General features: G+C 59.4%; 2 protein-coding genes across 3 annotated transcripts in view; one reads left to right on the top strand and one right to left on the bottom strand.

Moving 5' to 3' along the window:
• Positions 1-4,955, bottom strand: part of RTEL1 (regulator of telomere elongation helicase 1) — a 27,477-nt gene extending 22,522 nt beyond the window's left edge. Inside the window, 6 exon segments of the mRNA XM_044918499.1 lie at positions 1,846-1,906; positions 2,128-2,209; positions 2,713-2,806; positions 2,938-3,133; positions 4,108-4,368; positions 4,931-4,955. Of these exon segments, the coding sequence (XP_044774434.1) occupies positions 1,846-1,906; positions 2,128-2,209; positions 2,713-2,806; positions 2,938-3,133; positions 4,108-4,209 (535 nt within the window). The 5' untranslated portion in view covers positions 4,210-4,368; positions 4,931-4,955.
• Positions 4,956-7,397: 2,442 nt separating this feature from the next.
• Positions 7,398-17,292, top strand: STMN3 (stathmin 3). Of its 2 annotated transcripts, XM_021677767.2 has the most exons (5): positions 7,398-7,478; positions 14,095-14,190; positions 14,452-14,627; positions 15,936-16,127; positions 16,922-17,292. In XM_021677767.2, the coding sequence occupies exons 1-5, from the start codon at positions 7,460-7,462 to the stop codon at positions 16,979-16,981; spliced, it is 543 nt and encodes a 180-aa protein (XP_021533442.1). In that variant the 5' UTR covers positions 7,398-7,459; the 3' UTR covers positions 16,982-17,292. The 2 variants fall into 2 exon arrangements, with proteins under 2 accessions (XP_021533442.1, XP_044774523.1); XM_044918588.1 differs by lacking the exon at positions 7,398-7,478 and having other exon boundaries at positions 14,088-14,226.
• The last annotated feature ends 4,179 nt before the right edge of the window (positions 17,293-21,471 follow it).

Raw genomic sequence — 21,471 nt, 5'->3', positions numbered from 1 at the left:
CTGTGCAGGTGAGGGTGCAGGTGAGTGCGGTGCAGGTGAGGGTGCAGGTGAGGGCTGTGCAGGTGTGGGGACGGTGCAGGTGAGGGACAGTGCAAGTGAACAGCAGTGCAGGTAAGGGCTGGAAAGTAGAGAGCTGAAACACAAACAGCTGTGGAAAGGTGGCTGGAGCAGTTCCTACCAGGTGTTGCTCAAAGGCTCTGGTATGGGGTGAACAGGACACCTGCAACCCACCCCTTTGCCAGGAATGTGGACAGAGGTGGCCACAATGGGGTAAAAAAGAGAGGACTCCATTGAGCATCACGGGCGTGACCCCAAGGCCCATACGAAAGCAGGACTGAGGTGGGATGGCTGTGAGCAGGTAGACAAAGCAAAGGGGGAAAAACGCCTCAGAGCCACCCCGAGACCCACGGGCCTAACACAGAGCAAGCAGAGCAAGTCAGTCAGCAGTCTCCGGACCAGAGCAAGAGCCAACACCAGGCCACGGGGCTGGCAGCTGCCCTCGTGCAGGGCCACTGCGGGCCAGGCTGGTGCCCGATGCTTCCCATGTACCCTTTACTGCTGTTCTGAGGGTTCTCGGTGCCACCAGACCAAACCACACAGCCAACAAGAAGGTGGTGAGGAGTGAGCTCCAGGGACAGGGCACAGGGAGGCCTATTACTGGGAGGTGAGGGAGCCCCAGCTCAAGCCTCTGAGAGCAAGCACTGCCCTGGCATGCCAGGCACCCCAAACCCCAGCACTAGTGTCCTGTGAGTGCCCCAGGGCCTCTGTCACTCCTGTGCCAGGATCTGCGTCCCAACCCTGAGGCAAGAAAGAGGGAACCCTGACCCCACTGAAGCGCAACTCCCCCAAGCCACAGGGCCGTAGCTGCGATAGGAAACTAGAGACCACAGCCCAGAGAAGCGCCCCTGCCATTGCTTCTGGCTCCAGGAGTCCTTGACAGATGTGAGGGGCAGCTGCACGGTGGAAAAGCAAAGACCCGACAGATCTGGAGGCAAGGGCACCAGGGCCAGCCCTCCACTCTGGGCCTAAGGAAAGTAAGCAGCAAGAATCAAGGGCCATGGGCACCTGTGGTCACACAGATCAAGCCACACTAGGGCCAGCTGTTGTCATGACCCTGGGCTGGTCACTTCAGCCACCTCTGGGAGAGGTTGTCCTCCCCACAGCACCAAAGGCTGGCGCACTCCCCGGATTCAGGGAGAGCCACACCCACGCTGTGCCCTATCGCAGCCCAAGGACACACAGCAAAATCAGTAAAAGGAAAAGCCTGCGGAGGAGTCTGGGAGACTAGGCACGGCTTCCAGAACCCCCTCCCCAGGCTAATTGCCCCAGAACGAGCTGAGGCCACGTGAGAAATGGCGTCTCCCGGGAAGCTCGCCAGAGGCCCAGCGCCCAGGGCTTCTGCTGGGGGCCAGTCACGTAAGCACCCCTGGCTGGCGAGTGCCCGAATTCCAGACTCCCAGGGGGAAGGAGCTGCTCGGCATCAACCACGTTGTTTGCACAAACAGTTTAGGCCCAGGGAGCCCCTCCTCTCAGGGGACAGTGAATGCCTGAAATCCAAGCTCCCAGACAGTGGCAAGGCCAGCCTGGGTCCTTCTGAGAGAGCAGCCTTTCCTGCCGGGCATATGAGCCTTTCTGCACACAATCCAGTACAGGTCCACAGTCAGGAGACGGTGCCCAACACCACCTCACCTCACCACCTCACCTAGCTGAACCGATGGGGCCACTCTGGAGCCCCAAAGGGGAGAGCCAGCAGGCCACGAGGCCTAAGAGGTAGCACATGCTCCAAGCCCACCTGGCTGTATGCTGACCAACTGGCAGGAGTGGCTTCCACGGATCCTCTCTTACCTTCTACATTGTTGTAGAAACGACAGGAACGACTTGCTACCTTCTTTCGGCACAAATGAACCTGGAAGAAAAAGAAGCAGCCCCAGCTCGCACAATGGTCATGAAAGGGCAGAGCGCTGAGCCAGCCAGTGGACACGCTGCAGATGGTGCTGCCCAGCATGGGGAGACTGAGTCCTGTTCCAGCCCTGCCCCCACCAGCTCTTCACTGGGCCGTCCCCTGGGGGTAGAGGCAAGAGCTCTGACAGAACCACAGAAGATGGGGCACGTGCCCCAGAAACCCACCTGCATGTGGTTACTCTCCTGCTTCTTCACCTCGGGGTGGATACACAGCTGTTCCCGGGAGCCCAGCACACATACCCTAGGCCTGGCAGAAGAGAGAACCATGGGGTCCAAGAAGCAATAGCCCCAGTGCCATCCAGCAGCATAAGCATGGGCTGTGTGGAGCCCACGGGGAGCACCGGGAGACATGGCTCACATGTGCACCCAGGTAGCCAAAGGGAGTGGCCATGGCCAGAATGGGCCCTGGGCTTGGGAGGCGCTTTCTCTACTGCATGGCCCAGCGTGAATAAGGAGACGAGGCAGGGGAAACAGGCAGGTGGGAGGAGACCCCGCTAACTCCATGCCCCCTACATCGCCTTCCAGGAGCTCAGGGTGCTAAGCTGAGGTTGGCACATCAACTGGGAGCTGCTTTCTGAGAAGCAGTGGGCAGCAGAAACAGCCTGGCCTCACCGCAGTCCTGCACACTGGAGCAGACAGTGTGGGTCTCTGGGATCCAGAGCGGGGTCCGGGCAGAACACTACCATCAACCACCTTGCCAAGACCAAACCCCCTTAACTCAGAGGCAGGGCTGAGCAGCGCCTGACCTACCGATAGGAGGTGTTCCGAAGCTCGCTGATGACCTGAGTGAGCTGTGAGTGGGTCCTGGAGGCATAAATGATCTTCGGGATGTCCGTGTAGCAAGCTGCCCAGGCACAAGGAAGCAGAACAGGTCATAGCTCCAGGAGACGATGTTCTGGTGTGCTGAGCCTCACCAGCCCACTCTATCCCTTCGCTACCTCTCTGTGGCCCCAGCGGGGCGGAAAGGAGCCTCACCGGTGGTGTCTCCATCTGAAGTGGCAAGTCCCCAGGATGACAAGGTGCGATCGGGAAAAAGCTCCCCTTGGGCCCTCTCGGCAATCTTGCGGGCAGAGATGGCGTCGCGGAGGTGCTCCCGCCAGGCCAGCGTGGTGCAGAGGAGGCACAATGTCTTTCCCGTGCCAGTGGGGCTCTCCAGGAGGCCGTTTACTTTCTGAGTGGGGTCAGGAACAAGGTCATGGGGAAGCAGGGGAAGGGTACTGCAGAGCACACAGCCCACCGGCCAGGGGACAGTTCTGCTCAGGCAGAGCCCACCCACAGGCGGCAAAGGCCTGAGGAACAGTGGGTAATCTGCCAGTGCTTCCACTCTCAAACCAGAAGCTATGTGTTAATTCAGCCCTCATTAGCAAACAATTCGCAGAGCATCACTCAGAGCTCAACAGTATTTTTCAGCCTAATGTAAATAGTAAGACGTCTAATTAGACGCCAACTCGCCAAACAGAACTTTGTTCCGTAACTTTGAATGCAGATGTTTTATACTGAGGAGAACCTGGTGAGCTACATACATCTCAGACGGGAGCCTGAGCAGCAAACCTGGGGAGACACATAAGCAAATCGGCAAAACTGTATTCCCAGTTCCCAGGAATGGGCGCCAGGCTCCTCCCTGTAGGAGTCTAGTCTGTGCCCACAGCAGGAGCCGGGACCCCAGCTGCAGAATCAGCGCTCAGGGGCTGCGAGCTTGAGCAGGGTACAAAAGAACATGCTAAGAAGGACGGCAGAAAGCTACCTTCCCCCTTCTGCCTTCCTGCACACCCCTGAGATTTAAAGACCTTCCAACATGATGAGGCACTGACTATCCCTCCATGTGGAAATACTTCTTCCAGATCCTCAAATGGCTGACCGCTCCCCCACACTTGGCCTCAGCTCAAGCGCCACCTCCTCAGGGAGGCCCTCAAGGTGCTCCCAAGCCTATGACCTAACGACTCTCCTTCGGAGCAGGAACTGTCTTTTTCTACTTGTCTACTGTCTCTCCTAGAACACCGGCCCCATTTAGGACGGAGCCCTGTGTCCAAAAGGAGGCCTGCTACCCAGCAGGGCGCAGCAGGCGTGAACGGAAGGTCAAGTACTACATCAGGACTTGGTGGGAGCTCTGCCCACGCTGACCCGCTCCCAGGACAGCCGCTGTACCTTCTGCAGACACTCCAGGACCTTGCTCATGTACTCCTCCTGGCATGGGTATGGCTGGAAAGGGAAATCCACTGTCACACCATTCAGAGCTATCTTGGGCATGCTGGCCTCTTCTCGGGGGGGCACAGAGGTTGGCTGAGACGCAGGCTGTGTGAGTGTGTGGGACAAAACGCCCTCGGAACATCTCGGGATCTCAGCCGCTGCAGGTGAGTGTTGCCAGCCGGCGGCGCGGGGACATGCCAGTGTCCTCCACGGGAAGCCCTACAGCGCGGGGGCCGGGACAACAAGACCGTCTGCAGCCAGCCTCTCGGGCACACCCCTTCACCCGTCCGGCAGCCCGGCTCGCGCCCCAGGCCCGAAGGCAAGGCTGTGAGACCTACGGTGAGGGGCCGAGGAGGACGAACGCACACGTGCGCCCTGCCTCGCTCTCTGGCCCCCAGCGGCTCCACCGGCTCGGGAGAGGCGGCTGCGCTCACACAAGTAACAGGGCCCGAGCCGCGCACAGCAGCAGTTCGCTGACCGGCACGGGAGCCTGGGAGGCCAGACCCCCGGCCCGGTCACGAGGAGAACGGCGTCGCCGGGACCCCCGCCACTCTGGGAGACACCCCCGCCCCCCGCGCCCGGACCCCCGCCGGGACCCCCGCTCCGCCGGGCGCGGGGCCCCGCCCACGCGCACAGGAAAACCACCGGCCCCAGAATGCAGCGCGGCAGAGAGACCGGCGCGCGGGCCCGGGGCGGCGCGGGGCCTGCCGGGAGCTGCAGTGTCGGGAGGCGCGCGCAGGTCGGAGGGCCAGTTCCGGAATCTCTGCGACTCACGACTCACTTTTCTCCGCGGACAGCCTTCCGTCGCCGGGGGTCCCCAAGAATCTACCCCGGTTTAGCCAAGGCACCGCCACCGCGTCTCCGCCGCCCTCAGCCGGTTCGGACTTCGCGGGCGTCACTGAACGCGCTGCACTTCCGCTCCCAATTCCGGTCCGCTGCGCGTGGTTCCCGGCGGAAACCATTCCGCAGCAGAGGGGCCCGCGCACTCGGTTCCGGGCCCCACCCTGCCCCTTCGGTCGACCCTGAGCCTGGAGAACGGCACCTCCATCGGCCGCGGGCAGAAACCTGGGGTTCGAGCCGTCTCCTCCCTCGATGCCATGCCCGCCAGAGCCTCCATCCCACCACCCGTCCCTGGGCCAAGTCACCTGGATGGCCCGGACAATTGCACACACCTTCGGATTGGTTTCCCGTGATTCCGAATGGCTGCCCAGGCGCCTTGCTACCCAGTGTCCCGGCACCTAGCACCAGCTGGCAGTCAAAAGTGGGGTCTGGGGCCTGCACAACTCTTTAGGGGGTAGATACTTGTCTAGACGACCCCAGCATGTTCCAGAAGGCCGACAGAGACGGCCCACAGCCGGCTGGCAACACCGACCCCAGGGCTTCTCATGGGCTCCATTTAATGCCCAGACGTGTGATCGAGCATGCTTCAGAAAGCCCATGCCTTGCTGGCACCCACCCCATCCACCTGTTCCACTTGGTGAGGGGGCCTAGAGGGTTTGTCTTAGACTCTCAGTAGGGAGCTTGGAGAAGAGCTCACCCCTTCAGGACCACGCATGCAGGCATGGACGGCCTCTGAGATAAGTTCTTTGATTATCCACACTTTACAAAGTACAGGGTTGGTGATTAGTAGATTGCCTAAAGCATGCAGCTTCCAGCCAGGAGTCCTGCTCTTCACTTCCACAGCACCCATCTTCTAAGAGCAGAGGTGTTTGTGCTCCCAGAAGGCCAAGGAAGGTAAGGCAGGACCCAGAGACTCAGGGCCACCTGGGTCGGAACCGGAGCTGAGGACCCTGAGACCCTGAGCTGATGCATGAGCTGCCTGGTCACACGTCACACATGGGACTGCCCAGCTTTCAATAAATTGTAACTTATAAATGCTTCAATAAATTGTAACTTATAAATGCCATGTACTGAACCTAATTGTGAAAGATGAGAGGAAATGGACACCAAGGCTGGCCATAACCAGCCCCACTCAGCAGGCACAGGATTTTGATCAAGTCAACGAATTTGAATTGAGAGTCTGCTCTTACAGGTTTGTGGGCTACCTACAGTGGATCAGACACTATGTGGACCACAGAACAGATGTTAACCAGTCCCACACTCCCCATGTATGCACCTCGAGGTATATACGCATCTGCTGGGCCTGCTTCAGGCGGACTCTGACCCTTAGGTCTGTCCCTGTCCGTCCCCTTTCTGAGCCTCCCTCCCCTCTCTGCAGGCTCCTGAGGTTTCCCACAGTTTTATTCCCGACTCTAAGACTTAGTTGCTTGTGGAGCAAGTGCTTCTCTTGACCTCCGTAGCTCCGTCCCTAAAATGGGAATGACACTTCATCCATTTGACTTCCCAGGCCCAAAGTGAGACAAGATGGTCACTGCAGGAAAGAGCCCACCATTTCTGCAAGGCTCTCCCTTTGGGGATATCAACCTGAACCCTAAGCCCAGAGAGGAGGGGAGGCATGACCCCCCCACACTCACCAACTGTACCTCTCTTCTCCATCTGGAGACTGGCATTATTGCTGTATCTTACCCTTGAGAAACAGAGCCACAGAGAAGTCAGAAACTCGCTCCCAGTCACACAGCAAGTGGGTGTCAGAGCTGCGGTTGGAACTCCTCTCTATCTCACTTCAAAGCCTTTGTCTCTAGGCCTCATCACCCCCATTTACTCTCTTTTCTGCCCCAGAATTGACTCATCCTCTGGGATGCTCCTTGGAGGCCTTCCAGACCAATCCCTACCCCCACCGTTATGACACACCTTCCCCTCAGCACGGACCTGGGCACACAGAAGTCACTCCCTGCCTTCGGTGGCTTTAGTGAAGAGCTCTCCAGCCCACCCTGATGTTGGGGCCCCTCCTCTCCTGCCATGCCCACCCTGGGGAATGGGGCATGTCTCCACCATCCCCCCAAGCCTGCACAAAGCCAAGTTGGGGCAGTGGGTCCAAGAGGTAAGCAATGGGTGGGTGGGCATCTGGCTGCAGTGCTCCACCCTGTGTCCCAGGCTGGCCTCTCCCCTCCCCTCCTTCCCTCCCATCCTCCCCTCCCTCTACTCCTCTCCCTCTGAGGGCAGCAAGCCCCTGCCATAGCCAGCCAGCCAGGCGTTTGCACATGCTCTTGCTCGAGCGCTCTCTCTCTCGCTCGCTCTCGCTCTCCCGCTCTCCCGCTAGCTCTCTCCCCCTCTCTCCCTCTCCCTCTCTGCGCACGCCTCCCGCCCGCCCTCGCTCCCTCCCCTCCCCAGCACTGCCGCATTCGCCGACTGCAGCTCCAGCCGCCGCCCGCGCCTCCCGGCCTTCCGCAGCCTCCGCGCCGCCAGCACCATGGCCAGCACCCTGTCCGGTAGGCGTCCGGAACGCGGACTTCCTGGGGCGGTGGCGGGTCTGAGCGGAGGCCATTGTCTGGCCTCGCCTGAAGCTGGGGCCGGTGGCGGACTCTGTTTTCACATCTCAGACCTCACGCTCTGCAAGGGCGCGGGGCGCGGCCGGGCCGAACCCGCAAGAACCGAGGTTCAGGGCCAACGGGTTGGGAACACCTGGTGCCCCAAGGGCGAGGATTGCGGCGCGGGTGCGGCGGGCGTGGGCCGCTGGGCAGGGGCCGCGCCTAAGCGAGCACCCGGGGCGAGGGCGCATTGCCCCTTCCGTGGCCGCCGTGTCAGGCCAGGCGCGACTGTGGCAGGGTGGCTCCGAGGGTCCGGGGGCAGCATCGTGCCCCCGGGTGGGCGCGCTGGGGAGGTGCAGACAGCGTCCCCCGAGGCGCCTGTCTACCGCAGACCCTGGTCCGACCTCGCCTTCGCGAGGGTGGGGGTTAGGAGGGTAGGACCCAAAGCCAGCGAGCCCAGGCCGTATCTGCGCCAATGGAGCACCCTGGGGCTGGAGGGACGCTGCGGAAGGACGGGGGAGGAGAAACCGAGCCGGGGGCGAGCGGAGCCGCGCCCGCGTCTAGCGTGGTCTCCCCTCCCCTCGCTGCTGCGGGCTTGGGGACCGCTGTCTGCGACACGGTACCACCTGCTCTGGTCGAAAAAGCCACCGCCCTTTGCGCAGCGGGGTTTGGATGGAGGAGGGGCCGCTGCAGTTTCCAAGTCCTCCCAGCAAGGAGGGGTCTGCCCCTCCCTCCCCCACAGCCCCGCCTCCCAAGCTGCGGATCCACTGCCCCCAAGGCTGCGACCCTCCCCTCACGCCTAAGGCAGGCGCGGCTCTGGCGGAGGGGTGGACATGGGGCAGTTACTGGCGGTGAGAGAGCTGCGGGTGACCCTGGACGCGAGGACATGGGGCTTGCTCCCCCCAGGAACACTCTGGCCTGTCTGGCCGCCCCAGGCCCAACTTCATCTTTGCACTCCGTCGCCCGGGACATCAGGGCAGCGGCTCCCCACCTCCACCCCATTTCCCCCTGGACTCAGAACTCTACTCCCAGACCACCCTTCCCTCCATTCTGGGGGTCCCCTCTCCCTAGCTAGCCTGATTCTCTCTGGAGTGGCACACAGTTTGGCAGGTCTCCACGCACTCACATGTGCCCTGCCCTGACCAACTTCTCAGGCCCTGTGGGTCCCAGGCCCCAGGTGACTTCTGCACTTGTCTAGGAGGGGACCACATGTGTCAGTGACCACACCCCTCCTGCACACAGTCCATGAGGGTCTTGTCCATCTGGCCTTCATCTGCCCCCTGCTCTGTCTTGTTGACCTCCTCAGAGATATTGGGCTCAGCTTTGGGCAGGAACTGAGGATGGTCTGTCCTTCCCATGGCCAGAGCGCTAGTCCAGTCCTACACTGAGGCGGGGTTTCAGGCCCCGGTCTGTGCCCGAGTGGGGGACAATGAGCAACCACTGGTGGGAGATGCTCTCAGCCTTTTCTCTTAGTGAAAACCCTGCTCAGGGGCGCCTGGGTGGCTCAGTTGGTTAAATGACTGCCTTCGGCTCAGGTCATGATCCTGGAGTCCCGGGATCGAGTCCCGCATCGGGCTCCCTGCTCGGCAGGGAGCCTGCTTCTCTCTCTGACCCTCCCCCCTCTCATGTGCTCTCTGTCTCTCTCATTCTGTCTGTCTCAAATAAATAAATAAAATCTTAAAAAAAAAAAAAAAAACCTGCTCAGTAGGTCTCATCTGACAGGTAAGCAGACAGAATAGGTGGTGAAGGGATGCAGCCAAAGCTGCACTGTTGATGACCACCACAGGTGGGCGCAGATGTGCTGACCTCAAAACCCCCCCTGACACGAGCCCTCCCTTTGCCAGGCTTTGGGGTGCTGCTGACCCATGCTTGGGCCCAGGATTTTTCTGGGTGTCCAGGTTGCTGTTGGTGTGAAAAAGGAAACCATAAGCGCAATCAGTGTTGATCAGCACAGCCACTGCCTCATAGATGTGCCATGAGCCAGCCAGGAGAACTGCCTCCTGACAAAGTCACGCGGGGATGGGCCTTTCCTGTTTTACTGTCAGGGCTGCCCCGGAGAGAGTGCAGCCCACATGTGTGCATTCCTATGCCCACCTTCATAAAAATTGGATAGGCAGGCGGCTTGGCCCAGAAGTGGCTATGTGAGCAGATCAGTCATTGTGGCCAAAATCAGTTTAAGTGAATCCCAGCTATGGCTTCTCGGTTAAAAGAAGTCTCTGATTGGAGCGGCCCCTGGTGCTCCATGCCTCAGTGGCCTGTCTGCCCCAGCTCACTGGTGGGCTTCGTTGGTCTTGGTGACTAGGGTGAAGAGTCATTGTCTGCTATGACCTTGTGGTCACCACAAGATTGACCTTAGCTTTCTCTTCCTCTGTTGACTTTCCCACCACCTTTCCCTTGAGCATCTGTTGATGGGCTATGTCACTGGGACTCACCTGGGGAGATGTGGCCATCTCTTGGTGTCCTTCCCACACACTCAGCTCTTCACACACTTTTGTAGAGTCTTGCTTATATTTATCTCCTTATGCAACTCCACTGAGCTGAGAGGGCTCGCCCGTGCTCCCTAAGCTCTCAGGCCTTAAGTGCATGGAGGTGATGGTGACAGCGCCTCCCGTGGGCTTGTTCTGAGAGATGAACAGGGCATTCCAGGAAAGGTGCTTGGCCTAGTGCCTGACAAGAGATGGGTGCCCAGTCCATGCCAGGCAGTGTGACTATTGCAGCCACATTTCCCAGAGTTTCCTCCCCGGAGAAGGTGAATCCGCTGGCGCATCCTGCCATGCTGGGCTCCCAGCATGTTGCATGTGACTCTGACTAGTGAGAGGGGCAGCTTGGGGGGCAATGAGCTCCATCTGCCAGGAAGCAATTCGCAGCAGCCTCCAGGACCCTTCTAGGGGTGAGTGGGCATCTGTGGGCGCCCTGCCTTCCCATTTCTGGATAGACAACCCCCCACCCCCACCACCATGAGGCTCCCAACAGGAAAGTGCAGCCAGAGGCTGGGGCTCATGATCAGGGTCCTATCCTGTCATGCTGTGTGACTCTGGGTGGGCTCCTTGCTCTCTCTCTCTTTTTTTTTTTCCTCAGTAGAAATGAATCTGACAAGGGCTGGCTGGTCTTGAGGGTCAGCTGGGAGTATGGATGTAATGCACCCACCTCAGGGGTGCTGCCATTATGGTTACCATGCCACTGTAGGCTGATCTGGTGCCTTCTCACTCTTGCTCACCTAGGATCTAAGCATCCAAAAAGCCAATGTGCGTTTTTGCATATTTAACATTTAGTATGAAGAGGAAGAGAGAGGTGAAAGCAATCCAGCTCATGCCAGAGATTTGCTTATAACGACTCCCTGAAGTCAGTGATGGGGAAGGAAGAGAAGGATCCTGGTGAGGGGGAGAAACAGCATGCCCCCGAGCTGCAGAGGGGCTTCCTGGCTCGAGCTCTGTCGATGGAGAGGTGCCCAGATGGGTCTGGGCCTCAACCTCTTCCCTCTGCAGTGAGACATGACCTTTAAGCCCCTCCAGTTCTGAGGACACAGGTGTAATCTCCTGTGTTGTGAGCTGCTGGGCCCAGGCCTGCTCTCCAGCCCCATGTGTGAGCTTCCCCTTTCTCACTGTCTGAAAATTTGCTAATTTCCCTACCTGCTGTCCAGTTCCCTCCAACTTGCAGCCAGACCACACAGCAAGCCTCACTCCCAAGCCCCCTTCTGGGGGGGGGGTGCCCCTTCCCACTTGGCTACTTAGGATGAGTCTTCTGGGAAGGAAGCTCCTCATGGGCCATCAGCCCAAGAGAAACCAACCTGAGGAATCTCCATGACCATCAAACACTGAGCGGCATCCCTATTACCAGCTGCAAGACATAGTCAGTCCCTCACTTCCTAGTTGGACACTGGTCCCCTGGGCTGGTCCATGCCCTCAGAGAGCTCTGACTTTAGTCTCCAGCATTCCCCCCCATCCTTCTCCCCTGTGTCCTAACAAGGCGGTGCTCACACCTGCCCAAGCTCCACATCCTGCACCCTAAATTGCTGCCAACCTCCCTTCATACTCAGGCAACAGGTACTTGGAAGGGAGTCCCCTGACATTTGTCCATGAACTTGTTCTTCCTCTGTAATAAATGTGCAGCTCATTGTCCTGGGAGAACTTCAGGCTCAAGGCAGAGAGGAGCTTGAGCACCTGTGACGTCCCAAGCTCCTGGCATGTATGGTAAACCCATTTGGAGGTTTCCACATGTGCTTCTGAAGAGCTGGCTTTACCCGGTCTTACACCCTCTAACTCCCCAGCACATTAGTGTGAGGTACCCATCTCCCTCCTTTTTAAAATTAACTTTTAGGGGACACCTGGGTGGCTCAGTCGGTTGGGTGTCTGCCTTCAGCTCAGGTCATGATCTCAGGGTCCTGGGATCGAGTCCCGCATTGGGCTCCCTGCTCTTTGGGGAGTCTGCTTCTCCCTGTGCCGCTCCCCCAACTCGTTCTCTCAATCTCTCTCTTTCAAATAAATAAAATTTTTAAAAAACTTTTGAAAAACTCTATCATTCTAAAAATAAATAAAATTAACTTTTAATAGCACAAGTAATACACAAATAGATTATGCTTGTAAAAAAAAAATAAAATTGACATGTCAAGCCAAAATTCCCTTTGAGGCCTGCACACATCCAGCCCACTTCCCTCCCAGCCTCCTGAAGCCAATGACCAAGGCGCATATCTCTGCCCTGCTACACCTCCACGCACCTTAAAGGCTCTCCTTGCTGCCTGCCCGGGATTCCTTTGTGCTCCCTTTAGAGTCTCTTGGGCTCTCTCCAGAAGAGTCTGAGTCATCGGGACGTTTAGATCCAATAACATCATTCTCTGCACTGGTTGATGGAGAACCCTGCTCACCATGAGCTGCTCTCTCAGACAAGGGCCTGATAATTTCTGTCCTGTGTCCTGTTTCTACACCAACACTTTCCCCAACTTCACATTAACTCAATTTTTTTTTAAAGATTTATTTATTTGAGAGAGCGAGAATGAGAAAGAGAGAGAGAGAGAGTACATGACGGGGGGAGGGTTAGAGGGAGAAGCAGACTCCCCGCCGAGCAGGGAGCCCGATGCAGGACTCGATCCCGGGACTCCAGGATCATGACCTGAGCTGAAGGCAGTCGCTTAACCAACCGAGCCACCCAGGCGCCCCAACATTAACTCAATTTTAAAACATTGTCTTGTGTGAAATTTGATCAGAAAGTTGTTTTTTTTTTTTAAGATTTTATCTATTTTTTGACAGTCAGAGAGCACAAGCTGGGGGAGGGGGAAGCAGCAGAGGGAGAGGGAGAAGCCGACTCCCGCCAAGCAGGGAGCCCGATGCAGGGCTCCATCCCAGGACCCTGAGATCATGACCTGAGCTGAAGGCAGACGCTTAACCAACGGAGCCACCCAGGCACACCAGTCAGCAAGTTTCTTGTCCAAATTCGTGTCTGCTCCTTGGAAGACCCCTTCATGGAAGCCAGACTCCCTCTCTGGAGACCTGTACCAGGTTCTCCAGCTAGGGAGACTAGGTCTCTGAGTCTCCTAGTCTTTGGGACCCGATGGAGTGGTGTAAAGAACACAGACCACCTGGGATTGCACTTGAGGAGCTTTGGGCAAGTCACCCTTGCCACTGGGGCCCAGTGTCATCTCAGTTGAGCCCGGGGACAGTCTTGGGCTTGAAGATTGTTAAGCATTAGTGAGACACTGGGCCAGCGTGTCTACCTTAGGGCCTGGCTTGTCATGAATGGGCCACAGAAAGCTGTTATTTCCATTCTGACAATGGGCTTCTCCCCTTCACCTGACAGGACTCAGGGCCTCAGCAGACAAGTGTACGTCCTTTTCTGGTTGGACACGGGGCACACTGGCTGTGGGCACCTGCTCTGCAAGACTAGAGGGCAGGCTTTGGTGCTGAACGGACAGCTCCCTACCTTTTGGCTCTGGATGGGCAGGGAGTGTGTGCCTGGTGATGGCCTGGTTTCACCTGGGGTGGCTGCAATGCTATCAGGGTAATGGGGGCGGGGGGTCACACAGGAGGAAGTCTGACAGCTTCACCCAGGTGTACAGACCAAGAAAGTGCTGCCTGCAGACGTTCCACATCTGTGCTGGCCGGTCATGAGTGTGGTGGTTAATATCTGTAAGAGGGAAAGGGCAGGAAGGAGGGAGAAGGACATGGAGGGCCAGGGATGGTGGGTCAGGAAAATACACAGTGACAAAGGGTCATGGAGACATGCAAAGACACAGAGAGAGAACTGAGCCAGGAAGACAAAAGGATGGACAGAGACCAACAAACACAGCGATGTAGAGGAATGAGACGGAAACGCCGAGAGAGAAAAGGAGAAGGAAGGGGGTATTAGGAGAACAATGCAGGACAACCCACAGGAAGGTGTGCCCAGGGACAAGGTCAGCTTCTGGGAGTGGGGAGAGGGAGAGGAGAGCTGTAGAGAGGCAAGGGAACAGAAAAGAGAGCGAGATACACGGGCTTCCAGAGAGACACAGCATGGGGAGTACTGGGGAGGGAAAGACAGAGGCAGCCAGGGAGGTGAGGTCGGGAGGTGGCCATGGCGCCCTCTCATGCTGGCCTCATGCCCACAGCCTACAAGGAGAAGATGAAGGAGTTGTCGGTGCTGTCGCTCATCTGCTCCTGTTTCTACTCACAGCCGCACCCCAACACCATCTACCAGTATGGGGGTGAGTGTGCCCCAGGCAGCTGCCAGGTCCTGCTTGGCCAGTGCCTGCCTCCTTTCCTTGCTCTCTTCTCCCCTGGCCTCTCTGACCACCCCCCTCGGCTCAGCTGGCTTCTGGAGAGGGAGCCTCTGATGGGAGGCAGCCTTGGACGCTCAGGCCTGGGGGTCCCACACGAGCAGCCGTGCTCCCTCCCTTAGCCCTTGATTTGGATGTGTACTGGGAACATGACCCCTCAGATTCCTGAAGCCCAATCTGGTTTTGCAGACATGGAGGTGAAGCAGCTGGACAAGAGGGCCTCTGGCCAGAGCTTCGAGGTCATCCTCAAGTCCCCTTCTGACCTGTCCCCCGAGAGCCCAGTGCTCTCCTCTCCCCCCAAGAGGAAGGACACCTCCCTGGAGGAACTGCAGAAGCGGATGGAGGCAGCTGAGGAGCGAAGGAAGGTGAGGAGCCCAGTCCTGCCCCCAGATCCTGACGAAGGTGGCCAGAGGCCTCACTGGGCACAGACAGGGTCCCCAAGGCACATGGTGCTCCAAGCCCCTGCTTGGCTGTTGGCCTGGAGTGGAGAGGGTCTCATGGTTCCCTGGATCTCCTCTTGGGAGATCAGAATAGGACAGGGAGGTGAAGGGTTCCCCAGTGGCAGCCAGCTGGAGAAGCACAGGAACCAGATACTGTTGGAGGGGGTGTCCTTGGCCATGGCCAGGAGGGGGCCCTGGGACATGAGTCTGGGCTGGCATCCTTCTCCAGGGTAGAGAAGTGAGTGAGAAGAAAGGGACTCCCATGTGTTGGGGGCTGCAAGCCCACATCTGTTGGGAGTTCAGGGGGCCCCTGCTGGGAGAAGGGGGGCATGTGCCCCAGGCTCCCTCCCTGTTCCTTCCCCTCACACCAGCCCCACGGAGACTGAAACACACACAAAAGGAGTACTCTCAGGAGTGCAGTCCTGATGCCCAAGCCCATTGGGCAGGGGCACTGGCTCCAAATCCCTTACAGCATGTCCCAGTGAAACCTGGGGACCCAGGCCTCCTAGGGTTAACTAGCAGTGACTGGCACGTGGGTGGGCCCAGCAGCCTGGTGAAGGACCCTCAGCTCTCCTCCGGGCCTCCAGGCAGCCCCTCCCCCACTAGGGCTGGACAGGGCAGCAGTCCCAGGCTCCTCGCTCCAACTAGTCCCTTCTCCAGCAGCCCTGGGCACCCTTACACAGCCCCCCGCCCCTCAGGGAATTCAGAACCCAGGGCATATCAAGCACCTTTGAGCTCAGCGGGCAGACGTTTGAGGAGATGGTGCAGGTTCCATGACAGCCCATAAGTTTTGAGTTTGCTCTGCTCCTCCAACATTCCCTGCGTGCACCACGGGCTTTGGAGGCGGCAGCGAGCGGGACAGAGCCTGTCTTGCTGCGTGGGCGCCCTCAGCTTAGCATGAGGGACAGCTCTGCGGGCTGACGACGAGCAGAAAGGGTGAGCAACTTCCGGTTTGTCTGGGGCTGGGGGTTCTCCTGGCACGCGGACCTTGCGGTGCTAAAGCCCAGGAAGTCCCAGGCAAACTGGGACCAGGTGAACACCCTCGCCGACGGCAGGGCAGTGTAGACCCGAGGTCCAGTGGGCAGCAGGTAGCCGGCTCAGGCTGGGCAGCAGGGCAGGGGAACGGGCACTGGGCGGAGCCGAGACAGCGCGCGGGGAGGCCAGGCTTGCGTGGGGGGCTGGGAGCAGGGGCCCGGCCACCGCCAACGCGCGCGCCCCCGTCCGCCCGCACAGACGCAGGAGGCGCAGGTGCTAAAGCAGCTGGCTGAGCGGCGCGAGCACGAGCGCGAGGTGCTGCACAAGGCGCTGGAGGAGAACAACAACTTCAGTCGCCTGGCGGAGGAGAAGCTCAACTACAAGATGGAGCTCAGCAAGGAGATCCGCGAGGCGCACCTGGCGGCGCTGCGCGAGCGGCTGCGCGAGAAGGTGCGCGCCGGGGCGGGGCTTGGCGAGGAGAGCGCGGGACCGGGATCGAGGGGGGGCGGGGCGAAGGGCGGGAGCGGTCCGTCCCAAGGGGGCGGGGCTCAGCGCGGGGGGCGGGGCCAGGGCGGGGCGGATCCCGGGCAGCAGGAAGTGGGGCCTTGGCCTGCGTTTATTGCGCGCCTGCGGTCTCGGCCTCCGCCCCCAATTCGGTCCTGGTGGGACACGACCAGTGACCGCGGTAATAAACCGATAGTCATTACTTTTGAAGTGCTGCGAAAGGCGCGGGTTTGAGCTAGAAGAGGGGAGGAGCTGCTTTAGGCTGGGGGGCCCCCCCGTCCTTTGGTGGTACCTTCCCACTGCACCACCAGCGCTCTCGCAGCCCGGCTGCTCCCTGTCCTGCATGGAGACAGCCCAGAGTGAGGCGAGGCCCCGCCCTGGCGGGAGCCCCCTAGCACTAGCCTCTGCTTCAGCCCGCGGGGTGGGACCAGGTTGGTGCCAGGGGGTACCCTGGAGCTTGCAAACCCAAGGAAGTTCCCTGGAGTCACGGCTCTCTCTCTGGTTTGGGTGCCACCCTGTCTCACTGAGGGCCAGCCCCCGCACTCAGGCCACACTTCGAGGGGAGCACACGGGCCTCCCCCTGTTCTCTGTTGCTCCTCCGTCCTGGTCGTTAAGGGGTCCCATTGGTCGCTTCTCCTGCGCTTAGGAGGGTCCCTGAAGCCTGGGCGTGGGGGAAGGGGCAGCCCCCTCAGCCGCCACGGCGGGCGCAGGGCCCCGCCCACCTCCACCTGTCCTCCCAGGAGCTGCACGCAGCTGAGGTGCGCAGGAACAAGGAGCAGCGAGAGGAGATGTCCGGCTAAGCGGCTGCGGAGCAGAGGCGCCTGGATCCTGAGAGGAGACATAGACACATGCGGGTTCTGGTTTCGTCTTGTGCCACTTTGTCTAGATGCAACTTTTGCTCCTGCCCCTTCCCTGCCCCGCACTCCCAGCTCCCGCTTCTCTTTCCGCTCTGAGCCGTCCAGTCCTCCGCAGGCTCCCCATCCAGGAGCCGCCAGGGCGTGGCACACAGTCCCTCACTTCAGGCACCAGGCCAGGCAGTGGCTGGGTCCCCTGTTGGTGGCCCTCTCAGATGTGGTGACAACCTCAATAAATCCAGTGGTGGTAGCAGGAACATGTGGGTCCTTATGCTGGCTTGTCCTGTGAGCACCTTGTACTTAGGGCACGTCCTCTGAGCCAGGTCCCTGCCGCTGACAGGCAAAGGTAACACCACCTGCAAGGCCTTCGGTGGGAGGGGGCAGAGGAAGGAAGAACAACCTCTGGGCACTGTGTGGCCAGGTCAGCCGTGGTGCCATCTGTGCAACGGAATGTTTTGGAATGGGTGGGTCGGGGTCCTCTGAGACCACCTGGCCTGCAGTGGCAGCTTGGTCTTGGGGGGGGGGGGGGGGATGTGGCCTGGCCTGTCTTCAGGGGAGTGGGCATTCTGCCATGGTCTACAGGGTTGTGGGCTGCATGGACACATCTTGCTGGCCCCTCCTCCCAGGAGTGCCCGCCTCCTAAGAACGTCTGGCCCAGGACCCATGTGGGGAAAGCCCTCCTCCATCATCACTCCTCTTCTCCCCCTAGGCTTTACAGGCCCTTGGAGGACTCCATCTTTAGAGCCCTTTGGAGTCTTGGCCCCTTCTTGTGCCCTCACCCTGGTAGAAAGATGCTCCCATGATGCTCCGGGCCATGGGGCTTTCAGGCTAACCTCTGAGTGAGTGGCAGCCACAGGTGCCCCTCAGGGAGCAGACAGCAGGGGGAGTAGGGGACCAGCTGCCTGCAGATTCAGAAGTTGGGGGATGGGATTCCCAAACCACCTTCCTGCCTAGTCCATCCTTGACTTTCTTGACCTGTGCCCCCCCCCGCCCCGCACTCCCTCCCTCCCGGCTCCAGGCCTCTCCTGCCAAGACCTTCCTGGACTGGGCTCCTTCTCCTCCTCCAGATTCCCAGCACCGGCCTTTGAGGACTGTCAGCTGCTGGCCATGGGGGGTGTTCAGTCTTTGGGCCATGGCAGCACCCTCCCCTTGTCCCGTGGCAGCCCCATCCCAAAGCTGAGTACTGAGGGCAGGGTCCCTGCTGACCATCCTCTGGGTGGAGAGCATGAGGGGACAAACTGCAAGTTCTTGCAGGACCCAGAGCCAGCACTTCAGAAACCAGGTGGGTGGCAGCCCCCTGGGGCCCCTGGCTTCCATCCTACAGAAACATATGCTGGTGCACTCCCAGGGCCCAGCCAGAGAGCACAGGTGGATGCTGATCCCCTACCACAGGCTTAGGGGGAAGGAGGGCCCCATGCCCACTCTCCTCGTCCCACCCACACAGCCTCGGGGGAGTGACAAGCCAGGATTGGAACCCAGCTGTCCCACACGCCGCTCCTGTGGGACTCAGAAAGGGACGCAGAAAGAGAACGGAGGGCTGGATTTCCTTCAGCAGCGGCAGCTCTCTCATAGTGGAAGCCTAGTGTGATATGTACGCATCTCATCCACGTAGTGACAGTGAACTTAAAATTAAATCAAATGAATGATTAAAAACAAAAAACCAAAGCCTGTGTGTTTCAGAAGCGGCTGAGCTGCCCCGTGTGCATCCTGCCTCTGTGGGGTCGGAACGGGCTGCAAGGCCACTGCTGGAGGGGGCGTGAATGCTATGCACGTAGCTCGGGAGTGAAGCTGGTTATCACGCTTGTTCTTATCACAATTGCCGATAGTTCTAATGACAACGGAGGCGTTAAGGAATGAGTGTGTAAATGACACACAAGCCTGTTTTCCCCTCTGGAGCCTCAGGAGACAGTGGGGGTGTGAGGGAGGAGGAGGCAGGGCCCACAGGCAGGTGGGGCTGTCCCCGCTCTCCCCAGGCCTGAGCCCTCCTGCTGGCCTGGGCCCCAGGCTGCTGCTAACGGAGAACTCATGAGGGTCCGAGATCCAAGGCTTGTCCTTCTCACTGCAGTGTCCTGTGGGTCTTGCTCAGATGTGGAGTGGGTCCTAGCGGGTCCCAGGGGTGTAACCTGTGGCTCTGTGGCCCCCATTGGGCAGCTGATTGTTCACAGACACAGATCTGGCCCCAAGGTGGGGACCTAGAGTGGCAAAGAGAGAATAAGCAGACATCCTGACTCACGCTGGTGGCCTGCCTGTCCCATGGGACCCAGATAGCCAGTTGGGGTGCCCAGCAGGGACCCCTGTGCTAGGGAGGAGGCATTTTGGTAGATGTCCATGCAGGCTATGCTCAGGCCTCCACATGGGCCTCAGGTCCAGGTCCTGGATAGGTGCCTGCTCCCTAGGATCCAGAGAGACCCCTCCACTCTCCCCCACACTCACCGACCTCTCCTGGGGCAGGCGGTCCTGGCTACTTCCCCAGGCTCCAAGGACCTCTCACCATATCCCCTCCTTCCCCTGCCCAGGGAGAGGTGGGAAAGTCAGAATCCAGGACACACAGCCGCCCAAAAGACAGAGACCTCAGAAACCTGCAAGAGGAAAAGCTGGGAGAAAGGTGGGAGAGAAAGGGAGTGCGTTGTTTTTATGAGGCGTGAGTTCTGCTTGCCGGTATCCTGGGCACATGGACACACGCCACATACAAGCACACGCCTGGCGTTCCCAGAGGACCAGGCTGATCACAGGCCAGGGCTTACTCTTAGGGGACCCTAAGCAGGTATTAGGGGGCAGATGGCATTTGTAACAGTCACCACGTGGAGCCTCTGACTTGGGCAAGGATGGGGAACCCTTCACAGACAGATCACACTTTCCCTAACAACAAAAAAGCAAAGGTGGGAGTCCTTCTGGGGAGCCAATCCTGTGTTATCTACGCTGTGTCACAAATTACCTCAAGCGGTGGCTTAGAACATCACGCCTTATCTCACCACGTCCTTAAATCGGGAATTCAGGAGCTGGGCAGTCAGGCTCAGGGACTCTCCCCAGGTTGCAGTCGGGACGTCGGCTAAGCCTCTGGTCCCCCCAAGGCTGGACTGGGGTGGAGGATCCTCAAGTCAGCTCACCCACACGGAGTCAGCAGGCGGCCTCTGGTCCTCCCGCGTGGACACTCCCCAGGGCTGCGTGGGCGTTCTCAGCACGTGGCTGCTGGCCCCCCAGGGCGAGCTGTCAGAGAGGGAGAGGGGGCAGAGTCCCACGCATTCTCCGTGTCAGAAGCACGTCACTGAGAAGAGCCAGCACTCAAGAGGAGGCAGACTCCACCTGTGAAGCAGAGGGATGAAAAGAATCCGTGGGCATATTTTAAAACCACGTCAGACGTGCTGCCTTGAGTGACCCTGTGTGTTCTGGACACAGCTGGTGTTCACTCAGTGTCTGGGGGCTGCAGTGGGCCCCCAGCCCCCAAATACGGCATCTAGCGGCACCGGCCAGATGGTAGCCCAGAGAGCTGTCTGTCCCACACTTCCTGCCAGGCAGGCTCAGCTGAGGTTCTCTCTCTCTTTGCTGAAGACATTTTGCTAGTCCACATTTCTAGCCATGTCCCAGGACTGCTGTGACAACTGCCACACACGGGGGGCTTAAAACATCAGCAACGCGTTCTCTCACAGTTCTGGGGCCAGAACCCCAAATCGAGGTGTCGCAAGGCCGTGCCTCCTCTGAAGGCTGTACGGCAGGGTCATCCTGGCGCCTCTTAACTCTGGCTGTCGGGAAAGGTGGTCTTTCCACCCCAAACAAAACCACTTAGCAATGGGCTTCGGGCCTGGAACCCTTCTTTCCAACAAATAAGGAGCCCACAGAACTTGTACAGGACATCCTTCCCTGCCGTAAGCTCCGTGAGCGATCTGTTGTCCTGTTGTCCTGCTTGGGTGAGTGCCCCAGGTGAGTACCCCGGTGAGCACCCTCAGGTGAACACCCCCAGGTGAGCGGCCTAGGTGAGCACCCCCAGGTGAACACCCCCAGGGGAGTACTCCCAGGTGAGCACCCCAGTGAGCACCCTCAGGTGAACACCCCCAGGTGAGCGGCCTAGGTGAGCACCCTCGGTGAGCACCCCCAGGTGAACACCCCCAGGTAAGCGGCCTAGGTGAGCATCCCAGGTGAGTACTCCCAGGTGAGCACCCCAGTGAGCACCCTCAGGTGAACACCCCCAGGTGAGCAGCCTAGGTGAGCACCCTCAGTGAGCACCCCCAGGTGAGCGGCTTAGGTGAGCACCCCAGGTGAGTACTCCCAGGTGAGCACCCCAGTGAGCACACTCAGGTGAGCACCCCAGGTGAGCACCCCAGGTGAACACCCCCAGGTGAGCGACCTAGGTGAGCACCCTCGGTGAGCACCCCAGGTGAGCACCCCCAGGTGAGCGACCTAGGTGAGCACCCTCGGTGAGCACCCCAGGTGAGCACCCC

Source organism: Neomonachus schauinslandi, chromosome 10 (assembly GCF_002201575.2).
Source record: "Neomonachus schauinslandi chromosome 10, ASM220157v2, whole genome shotgun sequence".
NCBI lineage: Eukaryota > Metazoa > Chordata > Mammalia > Carnivora > Phocidae > Neomonachus > Neomonachus schauinslandi.
This window is presented reverse-complemented; position numbering and strand designations above follow the sequence as displayed.

Excerpts from the sequence above, each read along its gene's own strand:
- STMN3 (XM_044918588.1), top strand. The coding sequence starts at position 14,109 with ATGAAGGAGTTGTCGGTGCTGTCGCTCATCTGCTCCTGTTTCTACTCA. Across the intron at positions 14,227-14,451 it reads CAGCTGCCAGGTCCTGCTTG|ACATGGAGGTGAAGCAGCTG; the intron begins GCCAGTGCCTGC and ends CTGGTTTTGCAG. Across the intron at positions 16,128-16,921 it reads GCGAGCGGCTGCGCGAGAAG|GAGCTGCACGCAGCTGAGGT; the intron begins GTGCGCGCCGGG and ends CTGTCCTCCCAG.